The 27,581-nt window shown below is 45.3% G+C and overlaps 1 protein-coding gene across 1 annotated transcript in view; it reads left to right on the top strand.

Annotated features, from left to right (window-relative positions):
- The first annotated feature begins 258 nt into the window (after nucleotides 1-258).
- CASQ2 (calsequestrin 2) overlaps nucleotides 259-27,581 on the top strand; it is a 28,994-nt gene continuing 1,671 nt past the window's right edge. The window contains exons 1-10 of the mRNA XM_053371050.1: nucleotides 259-864; nucleotides 10,129-10,213; nucleotides 11,632-11,732; nucleotides 12,728-12,839; nucleotides 14,071-14,144; nucleotides 16,622-16,752; nucleotides 20,858-20,903; nucleotides 24,675-24,729; nucleotides 25,665-25,765; nucleotides 26,180-26,254. Coding sequence (XP_053227025.1) covers nucleotides 631-864; nucleotides 10,129-10,213; nucleotides 11,632-11,732; nucleotides 12,728-12,839; nucleotides 14,071-14,144; nucleotides 16,622-16,752; nucleotides 20,858-20,903; nucleotides 24,675-24,729; nucleotides 25,665-25,765; nucleotides 26,180-26,254 — 1,014 coding nt within the window. The 5' untranslated portion in view covers nucleotides 259-630. The remainder of the gene's footprint in view (nucleotides 865-10,128; nucleotides 10,214-11,631; nucleotides 11,733-12,727; nucleotides 12,840-14,070; nucleotides 14,145-16,621; nucleotides 16,753-20,857; nucleotides 20,904-24,674; nucleotides 24,730-25,664; nucleotides 25,766-26,179; nucleotides 26,255-27,581) is intronic.

The raw sequence follows: 27,581 nt of genomic DNA, 5'->3' as shown, positions 1-27,581 counted from the left end.
ACAGCAGCCAAACATGTCTAGGGGAATTCTCCTTCATGGAGGCAAATTAGAATGCAGAAAATAAAACATCTCTTTGGAAAACCCCTAATTGCCTCCCGATAAATAATGGAGGTATTTTAAGGCCAGTTACCCACAAAGTCCATGTAGTTGCTTGTCCCCTTCTGAAACTCCAAGGGAGATGCGTGCGTTTTCTGTACAGCAGAGGCATCTCTGCGCATTCCTGCCCCTCCCCCCCTCCGCTATTCCCTTTCTCTCTCTGAGGCAAAGCAGAGTGCCAGCGAAGTCCCTCAATCGTGTCATATCTGTCCTTTTTATTCATTGCAGGGTCTATTTATAGCCCGAAACAACTGCTTCCTAAAAATGGAGTTCTTAATGACCCAGAAGCCGGGCCAAGCTATGTAAGGTATCCAGGGTTTGGTCTCCCAGCTTCTCCTGTCTGTCTTTTCGCCTTTGTCTTCCAACCAGGGTTGCTAGTTTGCTTCTCAGTGACCTCAATCTATCTAGACGGATTCATAGGGGAAGCTGAGGTGGCAGGAGGGGAGCAGATCAAGCTGGCACCCCGAGAGCTGGACCTCCACAGGCTCTGGAATTCCTCTTCCTTCCCCCAAGATAAACAAGAAACACCCAGAGATGAAAACAGCTTGCTGGCTCCTGGCAGTTTTTTACGTGCTCACTTGCTGCAGGGCAGAAGAAGGACTGGAATTCCCTACCTACGATGGGAAAGATCGGGTGATTGACCTGAGCGAGAAAAACTACAAGCAGGCCTTCAAGAAGTATGACATGGTCGGCGTGCTCCTTCATGAGCCTGTGGCATCCGACAAAATTTCGCAGAGGCGTTTTCAAATGACTGAGTTGGTGCTGGAGGTAAGTGTGGATTGCATGTCACGGTCACACTCTGCACCTTGGCGGGGGGGGGGGACACACCCAATTGGGGACCTCTAAAGAGGCCTTTGAAATATGCTTGAGTGTAGATTTGCACCTAAATCTTAACTTTTCCGGTCTGGAAGGCTTGTGCCAATGAACCTCCTCAAAGCTGTCAATGTTTCTGTGGGGCAAGGGCGCTGCCTCTGAGTTGCAGTAAGTGGGGAACATCAGAGCAATTCAACAAGATCACAAATGCAAGCTTGATAGGCTTTCATCCACTAGCCAAACTCTCGGAACGAATTTCCCAGTCACTTATGTTTAATCCAAGTGTTTCTTCCATCTGCATTCCAGTATCAAAGCCATTGTTCTGCCCCTGTCAGGAATCCGACCCAAGCAAGCCTCTGCTAAATCAAGCTGGAAAAAAAATATTCCATTACTTAGAAAGCCTCAGTCTGTGCTAGACGCCGGTTTGTTCTCTGCTGCCTGCTTTCAGATCTCTTCACCGTTTGCTGTTCATGTTTATTTATTGTCAAAACCTATTTCTGAGCCAAGAATGTGTTTAATGCTCTGGTGGTGAGAAGGTTCCACTATCAGGGAGCAAAACAAAATGCTATACTGGCTGCCAGAGGAATCCTATAAGTACAGTCATACCTCGGGTTACAGATGCTTCAGGTTGTGTGCTTTCGGGTTGCGCACCGCACAGAACCCAGAAGTACCGGAACGGGTTACTTCCAGGTTTTGGCACTCATGCATGCGCAGAAGTGCTAAATCGCGCTTTGTGCATGTGCAGAAGTGCTGAATCGCAACCCTCGTGTGCGCAGACGCGGCGCTGCGGGTTGCAAATGCTGCCGGTTGTGAATGTGCCTCCCGCACAGATCACATTTGCAAGCCGAGCGTCCACTGGAAAACATGTAAAGGACTGCAAGGCATAGTGGAGGGATACCTTTTGGCAATCTGATTCTCCTGAAATTGCCAAGCTAAGAATATTAGTTGGGAGGAAGAGATGCAGCCGTCCTACATTGCCCTGTTCCCAGCTAAAATCCCTACTGTGGCCTCCTCCTAGTGCTGCGTCTTGTGAACTTCTGTGGGTGTCTCAGAGCAAGGCAACTGTATGATATGAGAAGGAAGGAAGTCTTCTCCTAGCCTGTTCCCCTACTAATCACAGGTAGAGCAAATTCATGTTGACAGTGGCAACTTTTAGCATCTCCCACCTGCTGCAACCAGGTCATCTTCCTGCCACGGCTGCATGTTGCCTTCATGTCCACGCAGATGCCTTTGCAGGCTTGCATGCCAGAAACAAGTTGCATCCTCTCCCCTCGGAGATTTAATAGCAGGGGAACGAGAGCCCTGGCACATCCCCAAAGAAATCACATTGCCAAACCTTTTAATATGGCAGCCCAATAGGCAAAAATAGGGGGCCAAGAAGCATGGCAGAGACAGGGGCCGAATCACAGAGAGAGTTGGGAAATTTGTTCACGGAAATAGTTATGGCGAAGGGACTTGAGTGTGCCACAGTGTTGCTAGCCGTGGAGAGACTTGTTTGACGAATTGTAGCAAATTGTTTCCGTAAAGAGGGGTGAGGAATGAGCCCATGGTGCATCTCAACCAGCGAAAGACAGACTGTGGGCTTATCCACATTTACCTTTCCCCTGCTGTTTCGGGGCATAGTCTGAGGACCCTTGTTTTCGCTCCGGAGCTTTCTGAACGAAAACCTGCCCTTTAAAGCTCTGTCCCATTCTAAGGGATGCTCCATTCTTGGCTCACAGGGCTACTTTTCGACATTGTGTTGTTCTTTTTTTGAAGCAGGTTCTTGGGTGGCCTTTGTGCAATTACAGGTCTCGCTAGGCCTGGCAATCAGTCCATGGCATCAACATCATCATCATCATCATCATCATCATCATCATCATACCCCGCTCATATGGCTGAGTTACTCCAGCCACTCTGGGTGGCTCCCAATTAAAAATACAATAAAACATTAAACATTAAAAACTTCCCTAAACAGGGCTGCCTTCAGATGTCTTCTAAAAGTGAGATAGTTGTTTATTTCCTTGACATCTGATGGGAGGGTGTTCCACAGGGCGGGTGCCACTACCGAAAAGGCCCTCTGCCTGGTTCCACTTCTCACAGGGAGGGAACCACCAGAAGGCCCTCAGAGCTGGACCTCAGTGTCCGGGCAGAATGATGGGGGTGGAGACGCTCCTTCAGGTATACTTCAGGTATAATGAGAACAACTGAGGAGAGCGGAAGACCAGCATCTGTTGGATGAGGGTGTGCTAAGGCAGAGGGAACAGATTTCCTTGGGCTCACTAGCAAGCTTGACCCAGATGCCAGCAGTGCCAGATTTAGGACGGTGCGTTTGGTTCACCTGCACAAGGCACCGAGCCAAATGGGCATAAAATTGAGACGATTGATAATTGAGAAGATGGATTTGGGGGTGCCAAATGTTGACCTAGCGCAGGGCGCCATATTACGAAAGATTACCGACGTCTGCCCCTGATGCCAGCGTAGATCACTCTGATTTGACCCGCTCTAGGCAAATGGTGTGAAGAGCAGAGCAAAGCTTTCCTCAATTAATTCCTTTGGCCAAATCTGGGTACAGACTACAAACTGACTCTGCCCTGACATCCTTCATGTCAGGGCTCATCCACACTTGCCTTTCCTCTGCAAATTCCAGGCACAATCCGCACTTCAAAGCTCTGCGTCCAAGCACCCTTTTATTTTGCTCCAGAGCTTTCCCTATGAAAACTGGCTCTTTAGCGCTCATTCGGAGCAAACATCAATCCATAGAAAACCCAAATTGATGTTTGCTCTGATTGAGTGCTAAAGAGTGTTTTGGTTTTGGTTTTTGGCAGGGAAAGCTCCGGGGCATCTCCACCCCCCCAAAAAAAACCCACACTTGGACGTGGCTCTTTTAAATGCATATCTGCACCTGGAAAGAGCAAGGCAAAAAGTAAGTAAGCGTGGATAAGTCCTGTGTTCCTGTACTGGGTGGAGAGGAAAAGAAGTCCCTTTCTTCCTACCCAGCACACAAAATGCAAGCAGAGAAAAACAGGAAAGGAGTGGCTTCACCCATTTGTGACCTGACCCACAGCTGGCTTCTGCCCCACCCACCCACAGTATGTGGCCCCCACCAGATTACCCACCAAGGCCTTCAGCATAGAATAAGTTTCCCATCTCAGTTTTGAGATGATAGGTTATGGGGTGAGGGGTGGGGAGAGAGAGAGAGAGAGAGAGAGATGCACATCTTTGACTTTCCCCCCATTTCCAGGGAGGCAGAGGTGTCTGTTAAATCTCCCTCGGAGAGTATCTTCTCCAGTTACCTCACCAACAGGAGAGAGGTTTCTCTGCTCACGCTCCAGGAATTCAGTTTACAGGCATCTGGGACACACAATGGTGGGCTGATCTGCACACTGCCTCACAAAAGGTTTCATATAGTCTTACTAGGTCATATTTTTAGCTGGGCTGGGTGTTCCTAATTTTAGTGACCTTAAGCGAAAGGCATCCTGCAGCCCTGTGAACCTAGGGTGAGGCCATGTTGAACTCCAGAACTTATTCCTACGCCCTGTTACAAGTCTGGTAAAAGAAACAAATTGGATGGGTTGCAGCAATTGCAGTCTTTCCGATTTCGGTTTCCTTGCTGGCATTTGTAACTGGTATAGGATTTTTGGCTAGGGCTGCAATCTTTTGCACATGGTTGCGGGATGCAGTTCCATTAAACTCAGCAGGGCATTGTTGTTTAGTCGTTCAGTTGTGTCCGACTCTTTGTGACCCCTGGACCAGAGCATGCCAGGCACTCCTGTCTTCCACTGCCTCCTGCATTTTGGTCAAACTCATGTTAGGAGCTTTGAGAACACTGTCCAACCATCTCATCCTCTGTCATCCCCTTCTCCTTGTGCCCTCCATCTTTCCCAACATCAGGGTCTTTTCCAGGGAGTCTTCTCTTCTCATGAGGTGGCCACAATATTGGCGCCTCAGCTTCAGGTCCTTCCAGTGAGCACAGCAGGGCATACTTTTGAGTAAACGTGAATAGGATCATGCTACCTATATGACGCAGGCAGAGTGGTGCATCAGATACGTAGAGTTTAATATAAACTATCTTCCACTGACCTCCTAATCTCATTGGACATTCCATTGCTCTCAGAAGACAATGGAGGAGTGGGTCTTTGGGAATGAAGTCAAACTATTGGAAGGTTGCATTGCCTGCTGTGTCTGTAGAGACCAATACAGGAGAGGCATGTTTTGCTGGACTTAGGACATCATCATTTCAGCGGACACTGCGTTAGGCACAACCAACCACACATTCTGTTTTATATCCTTTCCTCACATAAATCCTAATTTTCATGTCAGAACGCATAAGGAGAGATTCCGTTGCATGCGATATGCACGTAACTTTCCAAGCTAACCAATTGCCACCTTCCCCAGTTGCTGGGACTTCAAAGCACACCAACGGACTGCTCAAAATCCATTTTGCAAATAGCCCACACCGCTCTTCCAAGTTGTGCCTGCAAATTAATAGCCTAATTCTCCTCGGAAAGAGCTCTCAGATTAAACCTGGCTGCGCTGCCCTTGCTTCTAACATTACAACAAAAGCCTGAACTGCTGTCAGTGAGCGCCATGAGCAGATTTAGTGGTAGACCCCCCCCCAAGAGGCTTCCAGCTGGCAGTTGTTATCTTCTTCAGCCTCCTGGTGCTTTCAGAGCACACTTGGGCTCGGGCTATTTATAACAAAGATTTAGGGCATGCTGCACTTTCACAAGAGCCATGCTATTGTATGACATTTCAGTAATCCCAAAGAGAAGGATCTGATAGAGTGAGGGCAGGGCCATCTTTAGCATATACGCCGCCTTCCTCTTTCTTGTGAGTGGAAAAGTGACCTTGGGTGTTCACAATCAATTAATTGAAATACATTCTAAAATCAATTCATTCTAAAATCAATTTAGAGTCAAATTAATGGCAACCATTGGGCTAGAGTTCCATGAGGATTACCAAAGGCCAAAGGCCTGGTGGAACAGCTCTGTCTTGCAGGCCCTGTGGAAAGATGTCAAGTCCCGCAGGGCCCTATTCTCTTGTGACAGAGCATTCCACCAGATCGGGGCCACGGCCAAAAAAGCCCTGGCTCTGGTTGACAAAATGTCTTTTTTCTTCTTTAATCAATTGCAAGGAAAACACTTGAAACCAAGTGTTGCCAAACAAGGGAGCAGATGGACAGCAGAGGAGCGAAAGAGAGACAGGCCTTTCTGGTGAAATTCAGCAGGGCTTGACTTTTGTTTTTCTCCTCTGCCTCATTGCCTGACCTGAATGCTTCCATTCCAGGCAGAGGTGTGTCACTTGAACACAATGGGAAGGTGAAAGCAAGCTGTCAGGCAAACCCCTTTCCGGGAGCTGCCACTTTGGGAATGTGTCTTGGCATGTGCTAAGACAGCAACCTGCCCCAAGTCCTGAGTTTATGCTCAGACTTCCCAGGTGTTGTGCTTAATGTGGGCGGAATTTTAAAAATCGGCCTATCTGCCTGCAAGTGTGGCCCTTTGCCAATTTTGCAAGGCCAGTTGCCATGTTCAAATGCTGATGCATTGAAGGGGGGATATGTTGTACATGTGTCACCAAAAGAAGAAGCCTTCCCAGGCTCTTGGGCCTGGAGTTGCAGGCTGCTGAGTTGCCTTGCACGCCAGTAACAGAGGAGAAATAGCAAGAGAACAGATTCCAACTGCAGGAGCAAAAGAGAGGTTTGACTTTACAACAAAACAAGGAGCAGTTAGTAGATTTACCTGTTGTAAAAATTACAGTTTTGAAGTGTAGGTGGGTTCCCACAAGGCAAGACACAGTGATAACAGCAAGAACCATTTTTGAACTAACAGAACTGGACAACAGAGGCAAAACAACTGCTTATATACATTTCTGAAGGCCTGGGCCACTCCCACTCCCAACGTGATTGGCTGTCTGAACTTCCAAGCTTCGAATCACAACTCAGAGTTTAAGGGCCAATGGCAGAGGCCCAAATCCTGAAATGTTCTGTGATTGGATATCATGTATCGAATCAGAACACAGGAGCTCAGAATCCTTAGTCCAGACTCAAGCTCAGGCAAACACAGACCACTGAATACATAACAAACTTCATAATTGTCAGAGGCTCAGGAGCAGAAGAGCAGGGGAGAGAGCAAATAGAGAGCGGAGGAGAGGAATCAGAGGGGAGCGTAGGGGAATATGACAGTGGACCGAGAGATTCCATGAGCTTCTCCAGCGAATCAGAAGATTCCCAGGAGGGGGCGCCTATGGTAAGGGCGAGGCGAGTCCCAGGGGGGACGATCCATAAACAAGGAACCAGAGGGGAGTCCCAAAGGAGTAGCGGAGGAGTAGGGCCAGTTCCCCCACCAGAGCACAGTGGGGGGGAAGAGTCACGTGAGTCAGGACCAGCTTCTCCTCCATCGGGGAGTGGGGAGACGGAGGGAAGGCCAGGTCCAGCTAGCCTCCCCGAAAGGGGGAGCAGTGACACAAGTGTAACGGTCAGAAGGAAAGTGGGAGGCTGCGCGCGCGCGCCAAGTTCAAATGTGGAGGAGCGCGGGACAGCAGAAAACCCGGATTGGGAGCCAGGTCCTAAAGCCCGAAAGAGGGGGGGGGGAAGAGTCGGGAGAATCAGAGTCAGAAGAATCTCGGAGGGCTGAGACTCCGACTAGCAGAAGGACCCAGAGAAAGAAGGAACAGAGGAAGAGGTGGAGTAAGGCTAGAATCTTAAGCTGGTGTCAGGGGGGAGGAGATTCAGATGGGACTTCTACGGTCTGATGGATAGATGTAGCGTTGCGCGCTGCGCGTCTGGAAATGAGATTGAACTTCAATAAAGACTTTTGAACTTGAGCAAGAAGCAGCGTTGGTCTTGTGTGAGCTGGGACCTTGGGCAGCGCTGACAATAATATATGTGGAACTTTTTAAATTCTTGAAACACTTTTTAAATGCCGAGTAAGGGCTTGTCCACATTGGAGTTTAATGTGGATTAAAATCTGCCTGTGGGCTTATGCATATTACTTTTCTTCTGCTCTTTCCAGGCAAGGTCTGTGTCAAGCACTTTTTTTCTTGCCCTGGAGCTGTCCCCCATGAAAACTTGCACCTTAAAGCTCAAACAGAGCAAACCCGAATCCGTGGGAAACCCGAATTGATGTTTATTCCGATCCAGTGCTAACAAATGTGCTGTTGTGGGGAAAGCATGGAGCAAAAGTAAAGACCCTGGGACACGGAGCTTTTAAGTGTGGACATGTGCCTGGAAAAAGCAGGGCAAAAGGTGAATGTGAACAATCCCTAAGTCTCCATTTATGGGGCTTTGTCTACATAACATCACTCTCAATCAACAATCTTTTTTTTTTTTTACTGGATTCACAGATAATCAAAACAACAACAACAACAGCAGGGGAATTGCATCAGTGTCGAGATCAGATGATATGCACTTATTTTTTCCCTCTGGGTAGATCTGGTTATTTTTCCAACTCTTTCCAACTCTTCTTTCCATGACCTCTACTTCCGTTTTGTCTCACATCTCTTTGGTGGCAGTTGGGTATACTTCCCACAACGGAGCAGACATGGTGTGGATGTGAAAGTCCAAATTTGCGCTGAAGGTAGGGTTGCCATGTGTCCTCTTTTTCCAGGACACGTCCTCTTTTTCCATTTGAGACAAATTCCATTTATTTGCTTTGAATGGCCCTCACAGCATCCTCTTTTTTTGCTTTTCAAATATGGCAACCCCACTGAAGGGCTCAATTGCAAATGTGCACAAATCAGAATCGCTGAGATCAAATTCAAACTGAAAATCTGTGGGTTCTCAGTGGGATCAACGTGTCCTGTTGATGACCCCAATTGTTACACTGAACCAAAGAGGTGGAGTCTGGCAATGGGTATCCAGATACAAAGGAGAGTAAGAGCCCTATACCTTCAGCAGATATGCAGAATTTCAGCAAGTGCAAAGGTGAGAAAAGCTTAGCTGCAAATTTTCTCCTTCTGCACAAAAATGAAAGTTACACAAGCTCCACTTCGTAACCCTCACAGGTCATGTCAGCTGCAAAGCACAGGTTATTGGGCATTGACAGGGTCCCTGGTTCCCATTTTATTTCAACCCATATTATACCAAGCCTTCCCAGCTGGATAAGAAAAACATTTTAATGGTGCTTTCGATGTGTATTTATATTGTTTTAAAGGCTATTTTAGCTGTTTTTATTGCATGATTGTAAATTACCTTGAATCTTATACGAAAGGCGATTCGTCAATTAATAAAACCATAATAATACCTCTGGCATTATTTTGGATATCATTTGGATATTTCCATCTATTATAGTAAAACTTCACTAGAGATCTTGGAACCAAATTAGGTAGTTTTCAGGTAGCATTTGCTCAAAATGCCTCAAACACAATAAAACACTGGGAACTATGTTGAAAATATAAAACGGGGTATAGAATATCAAAGGGACACTATTATAAAGCATCGATAACCCCCCTAGTTCTGGGTCTGGGGTAAGAGCAATTTGGGTGTCACCTTGCCTCAAAACGGGAAAATGTAGAAAAGAGGGGAATTATGAGAACCATGGGGAAAGGGCTCAAAAGATCTGACAGCAAGAACAAGTTTGCTTATGTAGTGAAAGCATGTTTACCCCATTCTTCATCTGGCTCTCAGGGCAGCTCATGGAAGATCAATAAGAAGCCCGACTGCCTCTGCCCTCAGGTTTAATCTGCAAGACACAATGGAAAAGGGATGAGGAGGACAGAAGAAAACAAGCAAACTCAGGCAATAGTTCTTAGAATTGCAGACTTCTTATAAATGGGCAGCTTTAATGGAAACAACTGAAGGAGAAGAGAAGCCCAATAAAACTGACCTCTCAACATAGCCAGTGTTTCCCCTGCTTCCCTCTGTAACCCATGACAAGTTGGTCAGGCCACTAAGAGTATATCAAAATTGAAAGGTGAGGGAATCACTCCCTTGCATTGCCCTGTACTTAGAACTTCTACATACCCTCCAACACTTCTCCAATGAAAATAGGTATGTCCTATTCAATTATTATTATTATTATTATTATTATTATTATTATTATTATTATCATCATTATTATTATACCCCGCCCAACGGAGACACAAACCCGGTTCCCCAGATTACGAGTCCACCGCTCTTAACCACTACACCACACTGGCTCTCAAAATGGCCAGCTCTGTCTTCTGCTCCATCAAATGTTATCTGTGGGATACTGGCCTGAGGAAGTTTGGACTGACAACCTTGTCTGTGTTTTCCTTCAGCTCGCTGCACAGGTCCTAGAAGAGAAAGGCATTGGTTTTGGATTAGTGGATTCCAAGAAAGATGCCAAACTTGCCAAAAAGCTGGGTAAGTGTGATCTGTTTATAATGCTGAAGATAATCATGAGTGAATGTTGAGGGGATTACAGTGTCACATATCCAGTGACCAAAGTCAAATTACGATTCGCAGAGCAGCCAATGTTCTGCTGGGTTTTTACACATTACCACCAGCGCCTAGGTTTACCTTGCCAGGGCCCTGATCCAACAAGATGCACTGCAGGGGCCATCTGGCCTCAGGCTGGCTGCAATGAGGCCCTTGCCCAAATTTCACTCTAGAGCAGTTGATGAATTCAGTCTTTCATATGCAATTGTTCCAATGATACCAGCGTGAACGAAACAGCCCTTGACAACAATGACATGACTACGCTGGAGCAAAGTTAAAGCTGCTGCACTTCTGTGGTAGTTTATAAGGACTGTGCGGGTACTTAAAAATAGGTACGGCACTCAAAGGTGAGAGCCGCCAGTAGCAGGGGACAAAGCCTGAAGGAGGAACAGAAAGTGATGGAGAGGAGGCAGAAGACGGAGATTGTTGGAAAGGCTTGGAGCAGGACCTGTAAGAAACTACCATATTTTTCGCTCCATAAGACACACTTTTTTCTTCCTAAAAAGTAAGGGGAAATGTCTGTGCGTCTTATGGAGCGAATGCGTGGTCCCTGGAGCCGAATTGCCCAGGCGTGAAAAGCAGATCACGCTCTTTTTTTTTGAAAGAGGGAAGGGGGTGTTGAAACAAAGCCGCTGATTGGCAAGCGATCGGGAGGGAGATAAGGCTGCCAGTCAAGCATGTGTCTCTTCCAGGGTCCTACTCGAGTGTAGGACAAGCTCCTGACAGTTTCATTGCACAAGTGGAAATCCTTGTGCTGATAGAATGAGATAGCTTCAGACCGCCCAGAGATGTTTTATTGTCTAGCAAGAGGGAAAGGACCAGGAGGAACTGAGTGCAACACTCTGAAATATTTAAACAGTTAAAAGGAATATTTGCTGTATACGGTGACCCTGGAGAAAATGGAACTGTTGGAGGGTATGCTGTCTGAATCTTTTCAACTCCAGTCTCAGGACTGAGGGCTCATCCAAACTTTTGTTTGTCCTATGATTTATTTTGCCGGGCAGAGCAGCAGGAGAAGAAAAGAACTTAGAAGTCACAGGACAAATAGGAGAAATTGTGGGACAAATGGCAGTGTGGATGAGCCCCGACTGTCCTTTGTTCTGTTTCAGATGCAGATATTGCTGACACCACCTCCAGCCAAGGAAGGCTGTTCACCTTCTAGAATGGTCTCCAGCTAACATCACACAGCAGATTCTTAATAGACCCAGTGTGACCATTTTAGCAGGCTCTTTTTCTACATCATCCAGTTTTACAGCTATAAAATCACAGGGCTGGAAGGAACCTCACCAGCCCATTTAGTCTAACTGCAAAGTCGTTGCTCTCTCTGTATGCCCGTTCTCCAGGTCTGGATGAAGAAGGGAGCCTGTACATCTTTAAGGAGGATCACATCATCGAGTTTGATGGGCAAATGGCTGCAGACGTCTTGGTTGAATTCCTCCTAGATGTAAGTACAAACAAAACCAGAACTGGCCCAATAAATTCTCCCACATTTATAGTTGAAATAATGTATTGGTGTTAGTGCTCTTTGCAACTTATGTGGTACCTTATTCTTGGTCTCCGGGCAAATGTAATATATAAGCCATAAATTGCGAATGGAAACACGCTTTGTCTAAAAAGGACTGTTCTCAACGCTGTCTCCTTTTTTCTCCAATACTATTCAAGTGGAAATTTTGAACTCTTGTTTTGTTCCAAGCATGACCACTACCCAAGACTGCAATCCTATGCACATTTAATTGGGAGTAAACTTCACTATATATCATAGGACTTATTTTTTAATAGTTGTGCATTAGATTGGACTGCATGGCCACAAATTGTAACACTAGAAAGTTAGCCCACACACGGTTACTCCTGAGTGAACTTGTTTAGGATTATGATGCAATAATACCTGTTATTTCTGACATATTCCCTAAATGCTGATTCTGAAGATTTTAATATGCAGACAATGCCATTGAATCAGCTCTTGTAGAGCCACATCCTCAGTACCTAGTTTGTATACAGCAATCTTCCCTGATCTGTTTTGGACTATAATGCCCATCACTCCAAGCCAGCATAACTGGCCAGACAGATGGGCATTATAGTCTAAAATATCCGGCCAGTACTCAATACTATGGAGCCGAGTGAATAATCCCAGATGGCATATGGAGAAATAGTCCCACTTGATGAGACACTTTTTACTACAAAAATTACATTAGTAAAAGAAAACAGCATTTTGAATGCTTTACAAACATGCAACACCAGATGGTGCTGGGGAGCAAAAATAAAACAACTATGTTATTTTCCATAGTGTTTTTCCCCTTTTGTTATAATGATTTAATTTCTGACTTATTTATAGTGTGTTTTTTCCCCTGTTTGTAGATCCACCCTTTGTTTCATATCAGGCAGTAAGCACCCCATTTACATTGCTAATAAGTTGTTGACCAAATTCTTTCTTCATGGCAGCTGATGGAAGACCCAGTAGAGATCATCAACAGCAAATTGGAGCTGCAGGCCTTTGACCACATGGAAGAAGAGACCAAACTCATTGGCTACTTCAAAGGAGAAGACTCAGAACGTAGGTTTGGTTGGGGGATTCATAGATCTTGGCGTTTCCAATCCAAATTCTGCAGCAAGATAGACAGACTTGCTTAAGGGAGCTCTGTCCGCCTTGCTACTGAATTGGTCTTGTGATACAATTCCCGTGTTCTGTTCAGCATGTTAACGGAAAACCGAAAGAGGTCACAAAATGTGTGCAGTGGAGATGGAATGCAAGGGGGTGGGCGGTGCTCTTGCTCCCTCAGCACATCCAAAAGTCTGAGCAGATCCTAAGCGTGCAGGCTTACACACAGAAGGAAAGTTTCTCATCCCCTCCTGCCTCCGCAGACTCCTGCATCCCTCAAGAAGACATCCCAGAAGGATGGGGTCCTTCTGAAGAATGTGGGATGGAGTGCAGGGCAGGGGCTGTCCTTACATGAACTTCCTGAACCATTCTTAGTCTCCAAGCTTAATTTGGGGTGATTAGAGCCACGCCCTCTGTATAAGTAGCCCCTTGTGCCCCTTTATACGTTTTTCGGGAGAGCGTCTCTCACCCTCGTGAGGCATTTAACTTTTCAGTTCAAGCCATAGCTGGGCAGCCCTGTTTAGGGAAGTTTTTAATATTATGCTGGGAGCTGCCCAGATGGGCGGGCTATAAATAGTAATATTATTATTATTATTATTATTATTATTATTATTATTATTATTATTGTTGTTGTTGTTATTGTTATTGTTATTATTATTAAACTTTTCAGTTCAAGCTGCAGCTAGGTTGCCACCTCCATGAACCTCTCCTAACTACGTAATATTTTCACTTTCCCATTCACTGCAAAAGCTAGAGAGAGAAAACGCATGTGAGCTCTTGCAAATCCACAACATGGATTCCTTAAACTTTGGAGCTGGATGCATGTGGTTTTCAAATGAGAATAATATAGACAAATAAATCTCATTTTAAAGGGTTCTCTGTGCTTTTGAAAAGTGATATTTTAACTCATGTCCCGTTTCATATTATGAGAATAGCTTGATTTTGTGTTTTCCCCTCTTTCCCACTTATTCTGTGAGGAAAGAGGGGCTCCGTAATGGCAGAATCAGGCCAGGCTGCATAGCACAGCAGCAGCAGCAAGGCTGGAAATGCAGGGTTGGTTTCTAGACTGACTACCGTGGGAGTTATTTTTCATCCAGCTTTCAGAAACTGATGCCAGTGCATGTGTTAATCTTCATTTAAGATGACCAAATGGGAAATAATCTTCTCCTTCCTTTCTGCTTCTCAGATTACAAAGCATTTGAGGAGGCAGCGGAACACTTCCAGCCCTACGTCAAGTTCTTTGCCACCTTTGACAAAGGGGTAAGCAGCTGGAACCCCGCAAATTCCACATAAGAGCTGTTAGGAAGGATTGCAGCAATAGAGTTTGGATTTGATATCCCGCCTTTCACTCCCCTTCAGGAGTCTCAAAGCAGCTAACATTCTCCTTTCCCTTCCTCCCCCACAAACACTCTGTGAGGTGAGTGGGGCTGAGAGACTTCAAAGAAGTGTGACTGGCCCAAGGTCACCCAGCAGCTGCAGGTGGAGGAGTGGGGAAGCGAACCCGGTTCCCCAGATTATGAGACTACCGCTCTTAACCACTACACCACACTGGCCTACAATGGCTTTTAGCAATGCTTTTTTTTAGCATTGCTTTTAGCAATGGCTAAATCTGGTGGTGGTTAAATATGAGTCATGTCAGGGGTAGGCAGCCTAAGGTCTGGAGGCTGGATGTGGCCCAATCACTTTCTCAATCCAGCCAGAGGACGGTCCGGGAATCAGCATGTTTTTACATGAGCAGAATGTGTGCTTTTATTTAAAATGCATCTGTGGGTTATTTGTGGGGCACAGGAATTTGTTCAATCCCCCCCCAAAAAAATATAGTTCGGCCCACCACATGGTCTGAGGGACGGTGAACCGCCCCATGGCTGAAAAAGGTTGCTGGCCCCCAAGTCATGCAATACTCCCATGGCAAGCGAGTTTGCCAGTTGTTCACTGTGTCGCTTGCAAGAACTACTGTACAGGGTCCTAGGTGTTGGTGCAAGTGTGTATGTGTGTGTGTAAAGGAGAATTCTTGAATGCCAAGATTCAATTTTGGGGCAAGTACTCTTTGGAGAGACAACCTTAGCAGAGGTTTAAAGTCACAAAATATGCAGCAAAGTAATGTGTGGAAACATAGGCTCTTAGACATTTTAAATATCCCCTACCAAGTAAATTCCAGAATGTCCACTTCAAAAGTTTCTTTCCAAACTTTCCCATTCCCCCCAGCACAGGAAAAAGACCACGTTTAGTAAACACGTTTAGAGTTTACTTACAAACTCTCCAAAGGTCAGAGTCATGTGCTTTACCATACATCAGTCAGAAAAGTTGCAGAGGCAGTAGCACTTAGCTTAGTTACAAAGTGATGAAAGTTCCTAAATTATTGGTATAGTAACTCAAGAATGCCTGCCAACCTAGCAGTTCGAAAGCACCCCCGGGTGCAAGTAGATAAATAGGGACCGCTTACTAGCGGGAAGGTAAACGGCGTTTCCGTGTGCTGCGCTGGCTCGCCAGGTGCAGCTTGTCACGCTGGCCACGTGACCTGGAAGTGTCTGCGGACAGCACTGGCCCCCGGCCTCTTAAGTGAGATGGGCGCACAACCCTAGAGTCGGACACGACTGGCCCGTACGGGCAGGGGTACCTTTACCTTTTAACTCAAGAATGGCTTATGAGAGCCGGGTGGTTGAGCTGATGTCTGTGTTATCAAAATTGTTTTGTGAATTACCGCTGCTGAGAATGTAATTATCATTATCTGTAGTTTTCAAAAATTAATCTCCCTCTGACCTTACTTTTTACAATCTCGCACCCTATCTGTGTACCTGCAACTCAGGATAACACTTCATTCATCTGATGAAGTGGGGTGTGGGCCACAGTTTTTCTTGCCGTTTATATTGGGACTTGATACTCAAACCTTGATGACTTGGAATGAAATTCAAAAGAAGATGAGGAGTGTATTTGATTTCTTTTGCATTTTCTTAGCTTGCTTCTTTTTTATGTACAGTGTTTCATAGTTGTTAAGGGGCATATAAAGGTCTTGTGTATTTCTTTATTCATGTGAAATAATCATTCACTCCTATAATCTGCCCACATGTAACAGTATCCTTGCCATCCAAGTTTCCACTTTTCTCAGTTCCCACATTTTTTGAAGTCAGGTGGATGGTGACCAGTGAAATTGTATTTTTGTTCTGGCATCTTGGCTGTGGGATACTGTCCCTAAGGAGACTCACTCAGTGCTGCCGATCCTGATGTCTGTTCTGCACCAGATAAACATTTTTTATTGCCTGATGCTTTTAATGCTAACTTGTTTTAGATCTTTTCCTAGCAACTGTGGATGTTCTTCCTTTAACTTATTAATGTTGTTATTTATGTTGTTAGCTGCAAGCCGCTTAAAATATTTGGACTAGATGTAAATTATCATAATAAATTATTGTATATGCATATAGAAAGGGGATTTTTAAACTGTGCATGTGGGATTAAAGAACAAGCAAACAAAATCTGCCATTCAACCTTGCTAGATTCAATTTTGCTTTGTTAGTTTTCAGAAGAGCATTGCTGATTCTGATGAAAGCAGTTTTTTTGTTGTTATGAAAGTATGTAGTGCTATATTTCTTTGTTGCGGTATTTTAACTTTCCACATACTTACATGTTGAATAATTCTATCATTCAGAAAGTGTTCAGTGTGAGCTGACAATATATTAGAGAGAAATGTTTTTCAGCAAGAGAAATGCCCATAATTTACCAGTTCCTTTGCTTGTTTATAGGTTGCAAAGAAACTGGGCCTGAAGCTAAATGAGGTGGATTTCTATGAGCCTTTTATGGATGAGCCGGTCCATGTCCCTGACAAGCCATATACAGAAGAAGAACTGGTTGATTTTGTGAATGAGCACAGAAGGTATCAATCATGCAACTCAGAATAGTACCCCTTGTCCTATAGGGTCAGGGCATCCCAGTTGCAGTGCAGACCCCCAAGTGTCCCTATTTTCCAGGGACCGTCCCAGATTTACAGAAGCCGTCCTGGTTTCTGATTTGATCCTAGAACATCTACCTTTTCCTAAGGCCATCCCAATTTAAACGGAGAAATGTTGACGGATATGGAGTTGTGCGACTCCCAAGCCAAGGAGATTAGTAACACTATAAACTTTAGAAAACATCTGAAAGCACCCCTGTAATAGTTTTACTGTTTTTATAGATGTTGGAAGCTGCCCAGAGTGGCTGGAGCAACCCAGTCAGATGGGTGGGGTAATAATAATAATAATAATAATAATAATAATAATAATAATAATAATGGAATAGGACGTCCCTTTTTTCATCAGAGAAATGTTGGAGGGTATGAGTTCAGGTGTCTGTCTTCCCAATCTGTCTCTCATCTGAGAGTGGCAAACGTCCTATTGAAGGCTTGTGTTTTACAGGCCCTGCTTTGTGGTGATTATTGTGGTGATTATTGATTATTGTGGTGTAGTGGTTCAGAGCGGTGGACTCGTAATCTAGTGAACCGGGTTCGCTTCCCTGCTCCTCCACATGCAGCTGCTGGGTGACCTTGGGCTAGTCACACTTCTCTGAAGTCTCTCAGCCCCACTCACCTCACAGAGTGTTTGTTGTGGGGGAGGAAGGGAAAGGAGAATGTTAGCCGCTTTGAGACTCCTTCGGGTAGTGATAAAGTGGGATATCAAATCCAAACTCTTCTTCCTCCTCCTCCACCACCTCCTCCTCCTCCTCTTCTTCTTCTCCTTCTCACAGCCTGCACAAAAACCTCTTCATGAGTGATTTGCAGATATTTGGTAACTCAAAATGGGGGTGTATCAATAGACCAATAATTTGGAAATCCTGCAGGGTTTATTTATTTGTGAAAAGAACAATAGAATGGAAGGTTACTGAGTGGCACACAACATTATAATCTGCATGGCCATGTTTGCATCCACACACATACAGTACATGGATTGCAATGAAGAATTATTTGCAGCTTGTGTTGCCCAGGGATGTAGCTAGGATTTGTGGAGATATGGGCCCACCACCTGTGCTTTAGATCCTTGCCCATCCTGGCTAATAAAAGCTGCCAGAGAAGGTCTGGCCACATAGGTTTGTGTTGTGCCCAATTTCTCTTTTTAGCAAGGTATAATGCCATCTGGCTTCAAGTAAGAGGAGGTAAGGCCACTTTTTGAAAAGTTGTCACTGGACTTGACAGCATTACACAACTATTGGTCAGTCTGAAATAGTTCCTTAGGGGGCAAAGTGTTGCCCAAACAGAAACAGGTGGTGGTGTCTTGGTTCCAGGTTTCCCTAGATGAAATTGATTTCCTAGGCCCATTTCAATCTGGCTTCAAGTCTGGTCATGGAACAGACATGAACTTTGCTGCCTTAGTAGACGACTTTCACAGGGAAAGGGAGCGCATTCCTGTTGATTCTGCCAAATTCTTTGGTGGCATAAAATACCATCAATCCTTCTGGATGTTGGTGGTCACCATTGATGCTAACCCTTTAAACGTATGCAAATAGTAGGTGGATAGAAAAAGATACATTTTACTTGCCCAAAAATGGAAATCAGAAGAAGTCCTGACGGAAGAAGAATGGATACAAAAATCTGTGGAATATGCAGGAATGGCGAAACTTACCAGAAAAAATAAGAAATCAAGATAACAAACTTTTGATAAAAGAATGGAAATGGTTTATTGAATACAAACAAACTGTAAACAGATAAGAACATTGGCAGGATTATTGTAATAACCTGCAGTTTTATAAGAGTTTGCATTTAAAGTAGATGAATAAATGATTAAGTTAATTTGGAATATGCAGAAAATATTTAAAAAATTAATTGAAGGAACCGCAGAAAGAGGGGGAAGGAAGTTGAGTTTCAAAACATTAAAATGATTGTAAAATTATTGAAATGCATAAAATTGAAAATCATAAATAAAAATTATCAGAAAAGGCCTCTCCTCTTCACGGAGGGGAGGTGTTGTGAGCGGGAACCACTTTCCGCGCTGGCAGGGGGCATAACTCAGCCCCCTGCATCTCAGAGTCTTGTGCCCGTGTGACGCTCACCAGCCAGCCTATAAGGCTGGGTGGGTGCGTGGCTTAGCTGTGTTTGAATGACCGCGGGCACACGGACTCTCCCTTCTTGTTCCTGGCTTCCTCGGATCACCCGCCCACCCTCCTTTAGGTTTCTTCCTTCTTTTCTTGACCTTGCTATGGACTTCGGTTGGTCACCTTGGTTCAGTGGCGTAGTGTGGGGGGTGCAGGGGGGGCCAGCCGCACCGGGCGCAACATCTGGGGGTTAGGGTTAGGGGGCGCAAATCCACGAGTTAGGGGGCGCAAATTACTTGCCTTGCCCCGGGTGCTGACAACCCACGCTACGCCACTGCCTTGGTTGTCCAGGGGGCCTGGTAGGAATTTTTTTCCACTTGGCAGATTGGCACCAGCCACTGGGTTTATTCGCCTGCCTCATAGCAAATCCAGGTTTGGTAGTTAGGCAAACGCGTTGTGTGTTGGAGGGGAGGTTGTGGCCATCGCCTACCACTCCCCTTGAAGGGTATTCTGTTAAAGGAAGCCTGCGGTTGTGGTTCCTGTCCTATGCCCTGGGGGTGGCTAGGGCCATGGCTTGACCCCCGGTGAGTCTAGGGGAAAGCTTCCAGTTGATTTGCATCAACCAGTTCCCCCTACTGGTTGTTAACCCTTGTGTGACTCCCGGCAGAGCGGGCAGGAGTCAAGTATAGTCTGTCCGATCCAATGCCTAAGCCAATGCCACTCACATTCTGTAACCAATAAATTTGTGGCCTTCTTAGCCCACTAACCTAAGTACTTGTGTCCATGTGTATTATTTTCTCTCCAAGCGGGGGTGGGGCCTCGACTCACAAAAGAAAAAAATTCAGTGGTACCTCGGGTTACATACGCTTCAGGTTACAGACTCCACTAACCCAGAAATAGTACCTCAGGTTAAGAACTTTGAGAACCGAAATCACGTGCCAGTGGCACGGTGGCAGTGGGAGGCCCCATTAGCTAAAGTGGTACCTCAGGTTAAGAACAGTTTCAGGTTAAGAACGGACCTCCAGAACAAATTAAGTTCTTAACCCGAGGTACCACTGTACATGATATGTTGTGCCTGGATAGAGTCTATTCCTCCTTGCTCCCACGTTGTTGCTGTTTGTGTTAATGGAAATTGCTGGTGCTCGCGTATGGTTTGGAATCAGACTTGTTGTTGTTGTTTAGTCGTTTAGTCGTGTCCGCCTCTTGGTGACCCCCTGCACCAGAGCACGCCAGGCACTCCTGTCTTCCACTGCCTCCCGCAGTTGGGTCAGACTCATGCTGGTAGCTTCAAGAACACTGTCCAACCATCTCTTCTGTCTTCCCCTTCTCCTTGTGCCCTCCATCTTTCCCAACATCAGGGTCTTTCCCAGGGAGTCTTCTCTTCTCATGAGGTGGCCAAAGTATTGGAGCCTCAGCTTCAGGATCTGTCCTTCCAGTGAGCACTCAGGGCTGATTTCCTTCAGAATGGAGTGGTTTGATCTTCTTGCAGTCCATGGGACTCTCAAGAGTCTCCTCCAGCACCAGAATTCAAAAGCATCCATTCTTCGACGATCAGCCTTCTTTATGGTCCAGCTCTCACTTCCATACATCACTACTGGGAAAACCATAGCTTTTACTATACGGACCTTTGTTGGCAAGGTGATGTCTCTGCTTTTTAAGATGCTGTCTAGGTTGGTCATTGCTTTCCTCCCAAGAAGCAGGCGTCTTTTAACTTCGTGGCTGCTGTCACCATCTGCAGTGATCATGGAGCCCAAGAAAGTAAAATCTCTCACTGCCTCCATTTCTTCTCCTATTTGCCAGGAGGTGATGGGACCAGTGGCCAATGGACCAAAAAAAGATGGACCACTGTGTCAATCTGGTTTAGGCCTGCCAGTGGAAGTTCCTGTCTTCTGAGTCTACTTTTGTTACACAGAATCTCACAATCATAATCACCATGCAGATTCACCCATAAAACTGAGGTCTCTATTCTTTCTTTTCAGAGCCACACTGCGCAAGCTGCGCCCAGAAGATATGTTTGAGACCTGGGTAAGTGAAACAAATTGGGAGCACTGGGAGCTATAGGGATGGGGATATTTTCGTGAGAAAGTATCTAGTCTAGCTGCATTGTCAAGCACGCCTGTAAAGAAGACTCAGAATGCAAAGTATATGGTAAAATTGTTATGCTTGCTACAACCAAATCCAAGGCATCTGGGAAGGTGAATTATGTCATAAGGAAGAATCACAGCCCTTGGATCTCCTGGGCATGTTAACAGCTGCAAACCGCAGCCATGCAGCAAAGAACTGGGAAGAAATTACCCCCCCACACACACACACACACTTGCTACTTGAAGCTTGGGTATGTGAACCTGGGACTCGTGTAGCTCTGCTATCCAGCACTCACCAGGGGGGCACCCTCAAGGACCAACCCCCCCCCCAGTCAAAGGCAGTATTCATGAAAATAGTGTACACAAATATAAGAGAATTTGTCATATGTATATATGGCAAAATCATGAGAAAATGCATGCATTATAGGGGGCCCCAAACTTTTTTCAAAGAGGGCCAACCAAAGTTGAAAGTTGTTGAGCTTTTTTTAGGATTAAAGTTGTTGAGCTTTTTGGAATAAACTGCCCCCCCGAACGGACTTTGGACATGCCTGCATTAGGAGAAAGGCACATGAAGATGAATACAGATGACTTCAAAAAATAATACTAATTCTAAACTGATGCAGAGATAGGGTGAAGCGAAATCAAGCGGGGGGGGGGGATTTTGAAGCACAGATAAACCAAAATGGACAGATCCATCCATTGGTAGTTGAATGGCAGCCTCTGTTCTCTAACACACTGGGAGATGCTAGGAAAATGAAGCCCGGGTTTCTTCCACTGCATCAGAGATGAGCCTTTGCCACTTGTTTAATGAGTTATCGACTTTGGAATTGTGTTTGTGCTAAGACAGTTTGAATTGTCTTGTGGGGCGAGGGGGGGGGTTGGAAGAAAAGAAACACACAAACCACACATTACAGTGGACTATTTTTGCTCTCATTTCAGTAGTAAATCTGCTCCAAACATCTCTAAAGCCTCGTTCTTACACTCCCCCACCTTCCCCCAGAGATGTTTTCCACTTATTCTTTTAGCTCTTCATTTTATGGGGGTTCTGTAACTGGTGGGCTCAGAGGGGAAAGAAATTAGCATTTAGATGGATTTTTTTCCTCTTGCATTAATACCAATTGAAATTGAAAGCTGGGATTGGTGGAAGACAAGGAACATGAGGGTTTTCCATGGTATAATTCCAAGATGACATTCATAGCAGGTGCACAATAAACAACCTGACTGCCAACTCAGATGGCCTTTGCCAATATAATTTTCATTGTGCCCAGATACCCAAGGCCTTGCTGCCAACCTTGTGGCTTTTAGGAAGAAAACCATCCCAGATTTTTTTTTTAAAATGCTAACCTTTCTCAATTCTCTTTTCCTCTTATTAGATTTTACAGACACCCCTGCCAGAATCTTTTTGTTCCTTTCTCCCATTCCTATGCCCCAACTGTCCCCTTCAATTCTCACTTTTGGACAGCACCAGAATGAACCTTCTGTGATTGTTTGGTTGCCTTACAAACTTTATGGGTGATCACGACCTGTACGAAACCACTTTAATGGTCCTTAATGACTTGGAGTCCCTCTACAGTCTTTGAAATGTTATAGCCATCAGAATTTTGTAGAAAGGTGGGAGCCCTCTTAACTTCGTAAGCATTCCCCATACTAAGTTACAGGAGAAGCATGGCCTTTCCATCTTGCCGTATAAAGTTGAATGCATAAAAGGAGTCCTTACATGCATGCAACTGCATATACAGAAGGCTTCTTTTGTTCTTCAAATAATTGAAAACCCTGATGGTGCAGATCCCTGATGGTGTGGAAGCCCAACATTTGTGTTCAGCCATACATATTTAGCTCCGAAAAGCGATGACAAACCTAGACAGCATCTTAAAAAGCAGAGACGTCACCTTGCCGACAAAGGTCCGTATAGTTAAAGCTATGGTTTAAGTACAGTAGTGATGTATGGAAGTGAGAGCTGGACCATAAAGAAGGCTGATCGCCAAAGAATGGGTGCTTTTGAATTCTGGTGCTGAAGGAGACTCTTGAGAGTCCCATGGACTGCAAGAAGATCAAACCTCTCCATTCTGAAGGAAATCAGCCCTGAGTGCTTCGTGGAAGGCCAGATCCTGAAGCTGAGGCTCCAAGACTTTGGCCACCTCATGAGAAGAGAAGACTCCCTGGAAAAGACCCTGATGTTGGGAAAGATGGAAGGCACAAGCAGAAGGGGACGACAGAGGATGAGATGGTGGGACAGTGTTCTCGAAGCTACCAACATGAGCCTGACCAAACTGCGGGAGGCAGTGGAAGACAGGAGTGCCTGGAGTGCTCTGGTCCAGGGGGTCACGAAGAGTCGGACACAACTAAACGACAACAATGTGGAGCAATCAGGGTTGGGCAGAGTGATTTGCTGATCTTCACTATCTGATGTGTTCCTGCTTGCCATTCATACATTCACTGACCACATGATGGAGTTGTGTGAAAAAGGCTGGAGTTTTCAGTTGGGAGTTTTCGATTGCACAGGAGAGAGCTGGTGAATTGACTAAATACAATATTTAGTCAACGGTTGTTCAGGTGCAGTTCAGATTAGTAACTGTGCTACATGTCTTAGACAGAATCTATGTACTCCCCAAGTCTTCTGCTTGAGTCATTATAAATAAGTGGCTTGCCATATATGTTCTGGGACACTTTGTCCCTCTGCAAGAAAAATAACTTGTGGGGGAAGAGCCTTATGGACCATGGAACCTGCCGATCAATCACAGGAATAATAATAATAATTTATTACTTATACCCTGCCCATCTGGCTGTGCCTCCCCAGCCACTCTGGACAGCTTCCAACAGAATACTAAAAACACAATCAAGCATCAAAAACTTCCCTAAACAGGGCTGCCTTCAGATGTCTTCTAAAAGTCAGATAGTTGTTTATTTCCTTTACATCTGAAGGGAGGGTATTCCTCGGGCGGGCGCCACTACTGAGAAGGCCCTCTGTCTGGTTCCCTGTAACCTCACTTCTCGCAATGAGGGAGCCGCTAGAAGGCCCTCAGAGCTGGACCTCAGTGTCAAGGCAGAACGATGGGGGTGGAGACGCTCCTTCAGGTATACTGGGCCTTTGAGGCCGTTTAGGGCTTTCAAGGTCAGCACCAACACTTTGAATTGTGCTTGGAAATGTACTGGGAGCCAGTGTAGGTCTTTCAAGACTGGTGTTATGTGGTCTTGGCAGATGCTCCTAGTCACCAGTCTAGCTGCCGCATTAGTTGTAGTTTCCGGGTCACCTTCAAAGGTAGCCCCACGTAGAGTGCATTGCAGTAGTCCAAGCAGGAGATGCCCAGAGCACGCACCACTCTGGTGAGACAGTCTACAATGAAGACTGGAATTCATTGTAAGGTTGTCAGTATTGGCTGCTGTTGGACCCAAACAAGGACGACATTTTATTGGTAGGAGCCATGAGTGTAAAATGCGGAATTAGCATATTGAGGCAAGTCATTTAGAAGCCTTTCCAGTGTATCTCCATCTTGTGTCTGCTCATTTATTTTCAGACCCCCACTGAACTTTGCCTATTTTTTTGTTGTTGATTCTGTTCATATTTATCTTTCTGTTAATTTCTAGAAACACTTCTAATCATAGATTTTTCTTGACATTCTCTGGTTGACCGATCTTCAGGTCCATCTCCCCATGCCCAGCGCACTGTCGCCCCTAACTTTCCGCTCACCAATCCCATGTTTCTTGTCCACAGGAGGATGACCTCGATGGCATTCACATTGTGGCATTTGCTGAAGAAGATGACCCAGGTAAGGGATCTTTCTTTGTCTACCTTTCTGGAGCTCAGAGACCAGTGGAAATTACAACATATCCCTTCCTACGTGCAAGAACACAAGAGAGCAGATCATGGAATAAAACCATTTGCTTGGATATCTCTAACCCTCCTACGCCTGTAGGATTCATACTTGGTCAGTGATACTTTTCTACTCACCTTGGGGACAAAGTAAAGGCAGCAGTAATTTGCTCCCTCATGCTTTGGCTGTGTTTGAACTGCACAAATGTGAAGTAATTTACTGCTGACGTAAATGCAAGAACAAGCTACTACTGTTTGAAAGAATTGTTGTGAACACACCTTTCCTTTATGTGAGAGTGTGTAAATCTATCGGAGACTACAGTTCTTCCATTTCATGGCTACGAACAGTGTAAATATGTTGCTTCATTTCAATATTATTATTATTATTATTATTATTATTATTATTATTATTATTAGTGTACAGCTTTTCCTGAGTTGCAAAACTACCTCAGGGATTTGGAGGAAGGGGGCCAGTGATATCAGAGGCTAATCTGCACTTTGGACAGCCAACTGCTGCTGCTCACAGGAACCCTTTCCCCGCAGCTCAGCTCCTTTGTTTGCAGGGGGCTTCCAACATGACTTTGTTGCTCCAGGAATGTTTTGTTTACATGCCATCTAAGTCATGAGGCGGGTTCTTCATGCAGAGGAGAAGATGGGCAAAGAAATGAAGAGATTATCGGGCTACTCCCCATGTCCAGAACAGAAAGGACAGTTGAATGGCAATGAGAAAATGCAAAGGGCCAATATTTTTTATTTATTCTCTTCTGCCACTGGCAGGGTTGCTTGGGACATCCTGTTCTCACCCTGACGACGACGACGACGACTATGATAGCTTAGTGGATTCTTCTGACATCTATGCATGAGAGGAACTTAAACCCTATTTCTTTTCAGATGGCTTTGAATTCCTGGAAATTGTCAAGCAGGTTGCTAAAGACAATACCGACAACCCTGAATTGAGCATTGTGTGGATTGACCCAGACGACTTTCCTCTGGTGAGTACGATGGCCTGGCGTTATTGTCATTTTGTTGTAATTTTCCCAGTGCTCCAGATAGATTCATAGGCCCTCTCCTATCTACTTCTACAACGGCAAATCTCCTAGAGATGAACTCTGGCACGGAAAGTACCATTCTGCCTGCTGTACTTGGCTCAAATTAACCCTTACTTTCGGGAATGTGTTGGTGGAGACAAAGGAGGAAAGGGAAAGAAAATATTGAACGAGAAATGGAGAACAACAGCCCAAGTCTTACAAAAATAACACACACATTTGGATGGCAACCTCACTTCTTTCCCTCTAGTCTCCCCCTTGTCAGGCCCCATTATTTATTTGGGTGAACTTGGATTTGTGCACCGCTTAATAAATCACCATATTTATATGAAATGCTTCCCTTTTCTTTTGCTCCTACAGCTCATTGTGTACTGGGAAAAGACCTTCAAGATCGACCTATTCAAGCCACAGATTGGTGTGGTCAATGTCACAGATGTGAGTATCAGCAAGTTCACGTACCTGGTAGCTTTAGGTTCAAGGAAGAGACAAACTGACATGGGGCCTATCCAAAGTCCAAAAACTGGATTTCTTCGTTTGGCCCACCCATACTCTTCTCTTCTTCCAGGTATCCCACTGCAGTATACTACTAGGAAGTCCTCTGCCAACTTAAGTCTTGCTTATTTCAGAGACAGAACTATAGTTGCGTGCTGAGGATGATCATATACATATTCAGACTCAGAAGTGGTGTCCCACTTATGGTTGTGGTGGCGCCAACCCTGATCCATCTTTGATAGCTTGTAAGTCAGTTCAGTAGCAAGTGGGGGGAGGAGGAAAGCCTGCTAATTCCCAGTTATGGCATCTTTCCTTTGATTCATGAAGTCAATAAAGTGGTACAAAAATTCAGATACAGTTGTCCCTCGGCTCCTGTACGCCTTGGGAGTTGAACGTTTTGGCTCCCGAACCATCAGAAACTTGGAGTGTTTTGGTTTTCAAACGTTCTTTCAGAAGCCGAATGTCCGATGGGGCTTCTGCGGCTTCTGATTGGCTGCAGGAGCTTCATGCAGCCAATCAGAAGCCGTGCTTTGGAAGTCAAACGTTTCACAAGTCGAACTTCAGAATAAGTTAGACAAGATTCTTGCCTTGCGTAATTGATTCTAAGAGCTAAATTTGAGCTTTGAAATCTCTTAAGGACAGAAATAAAACTGGCTGAATATTGTAAAACATTCTGTATTGCAGTCAGCCTCTGCCCCTTAGAGAAGCACTAGCAGTGAGATTAGCAAACTGCCCATAGGTGTTCCCCGGTTCAAGTGGAAGACATGAGGGAGGCACAGAAAACTCAGTGCTGTCATGAGTATGCATGCAGTCTGAAGAGGAGCAGCCCAGAAAAAGCGTTATCTGCTTGATTCTGTCAATTGCTCTTAATTTGAAAAGCAAACATTTATTTCAGCAATTTGGCAGAGCACTGTTCTGTCAGGAGTGAGATATCTTGTTCAAACTATTATAACTGACTATAGGAACCACCAAACTAAAGAGGGCAGTCTTGTATTTCTGTTTGCAAATTGTGTTCTTACACCTGCTAAATTTTTAAAGGTAACGGTAAAGGTACCCCTGCCCGTATGGGCCAGTCGTGTCCGACTCTAGGGTTGCGCGCTCATCTCCCTCTAGAGGCCGGGAGCCGGCGCTGTCCGAAGACACTTCCAGGTCACGTGGCCAGCGTGACGAAGCTGCTCTGGCGAGCCGGCACCAGCGCAGCACACGGAAATGCCGTTTACCTTCCCGCTTATAAAGCGGTACCTATTTATCTACTTGCACTTAAGGGTGC

The sequence above is a fragment of the Podarcis raffonei genome, chromosome 17 (assembly GCF_027172205.1).
Source record: "Podarcis raffonei isolate rPodRaf1 chromosome 17, rPodRaf1.pri, whole genome shotgun sequence".
In the NCBI taxonomy this organism is placed as follows: domain Eukaryota; kingdom Metazoa; phylum Chordata; class Lepidosauria; order Squamata; family Lacertidae; genus Podarcis; species Podarcis raffonei.
Note: the sequence above shows the minus strand (reverse complement) of the source record. Positions and strands in the feature narration are given on the sequence as shown.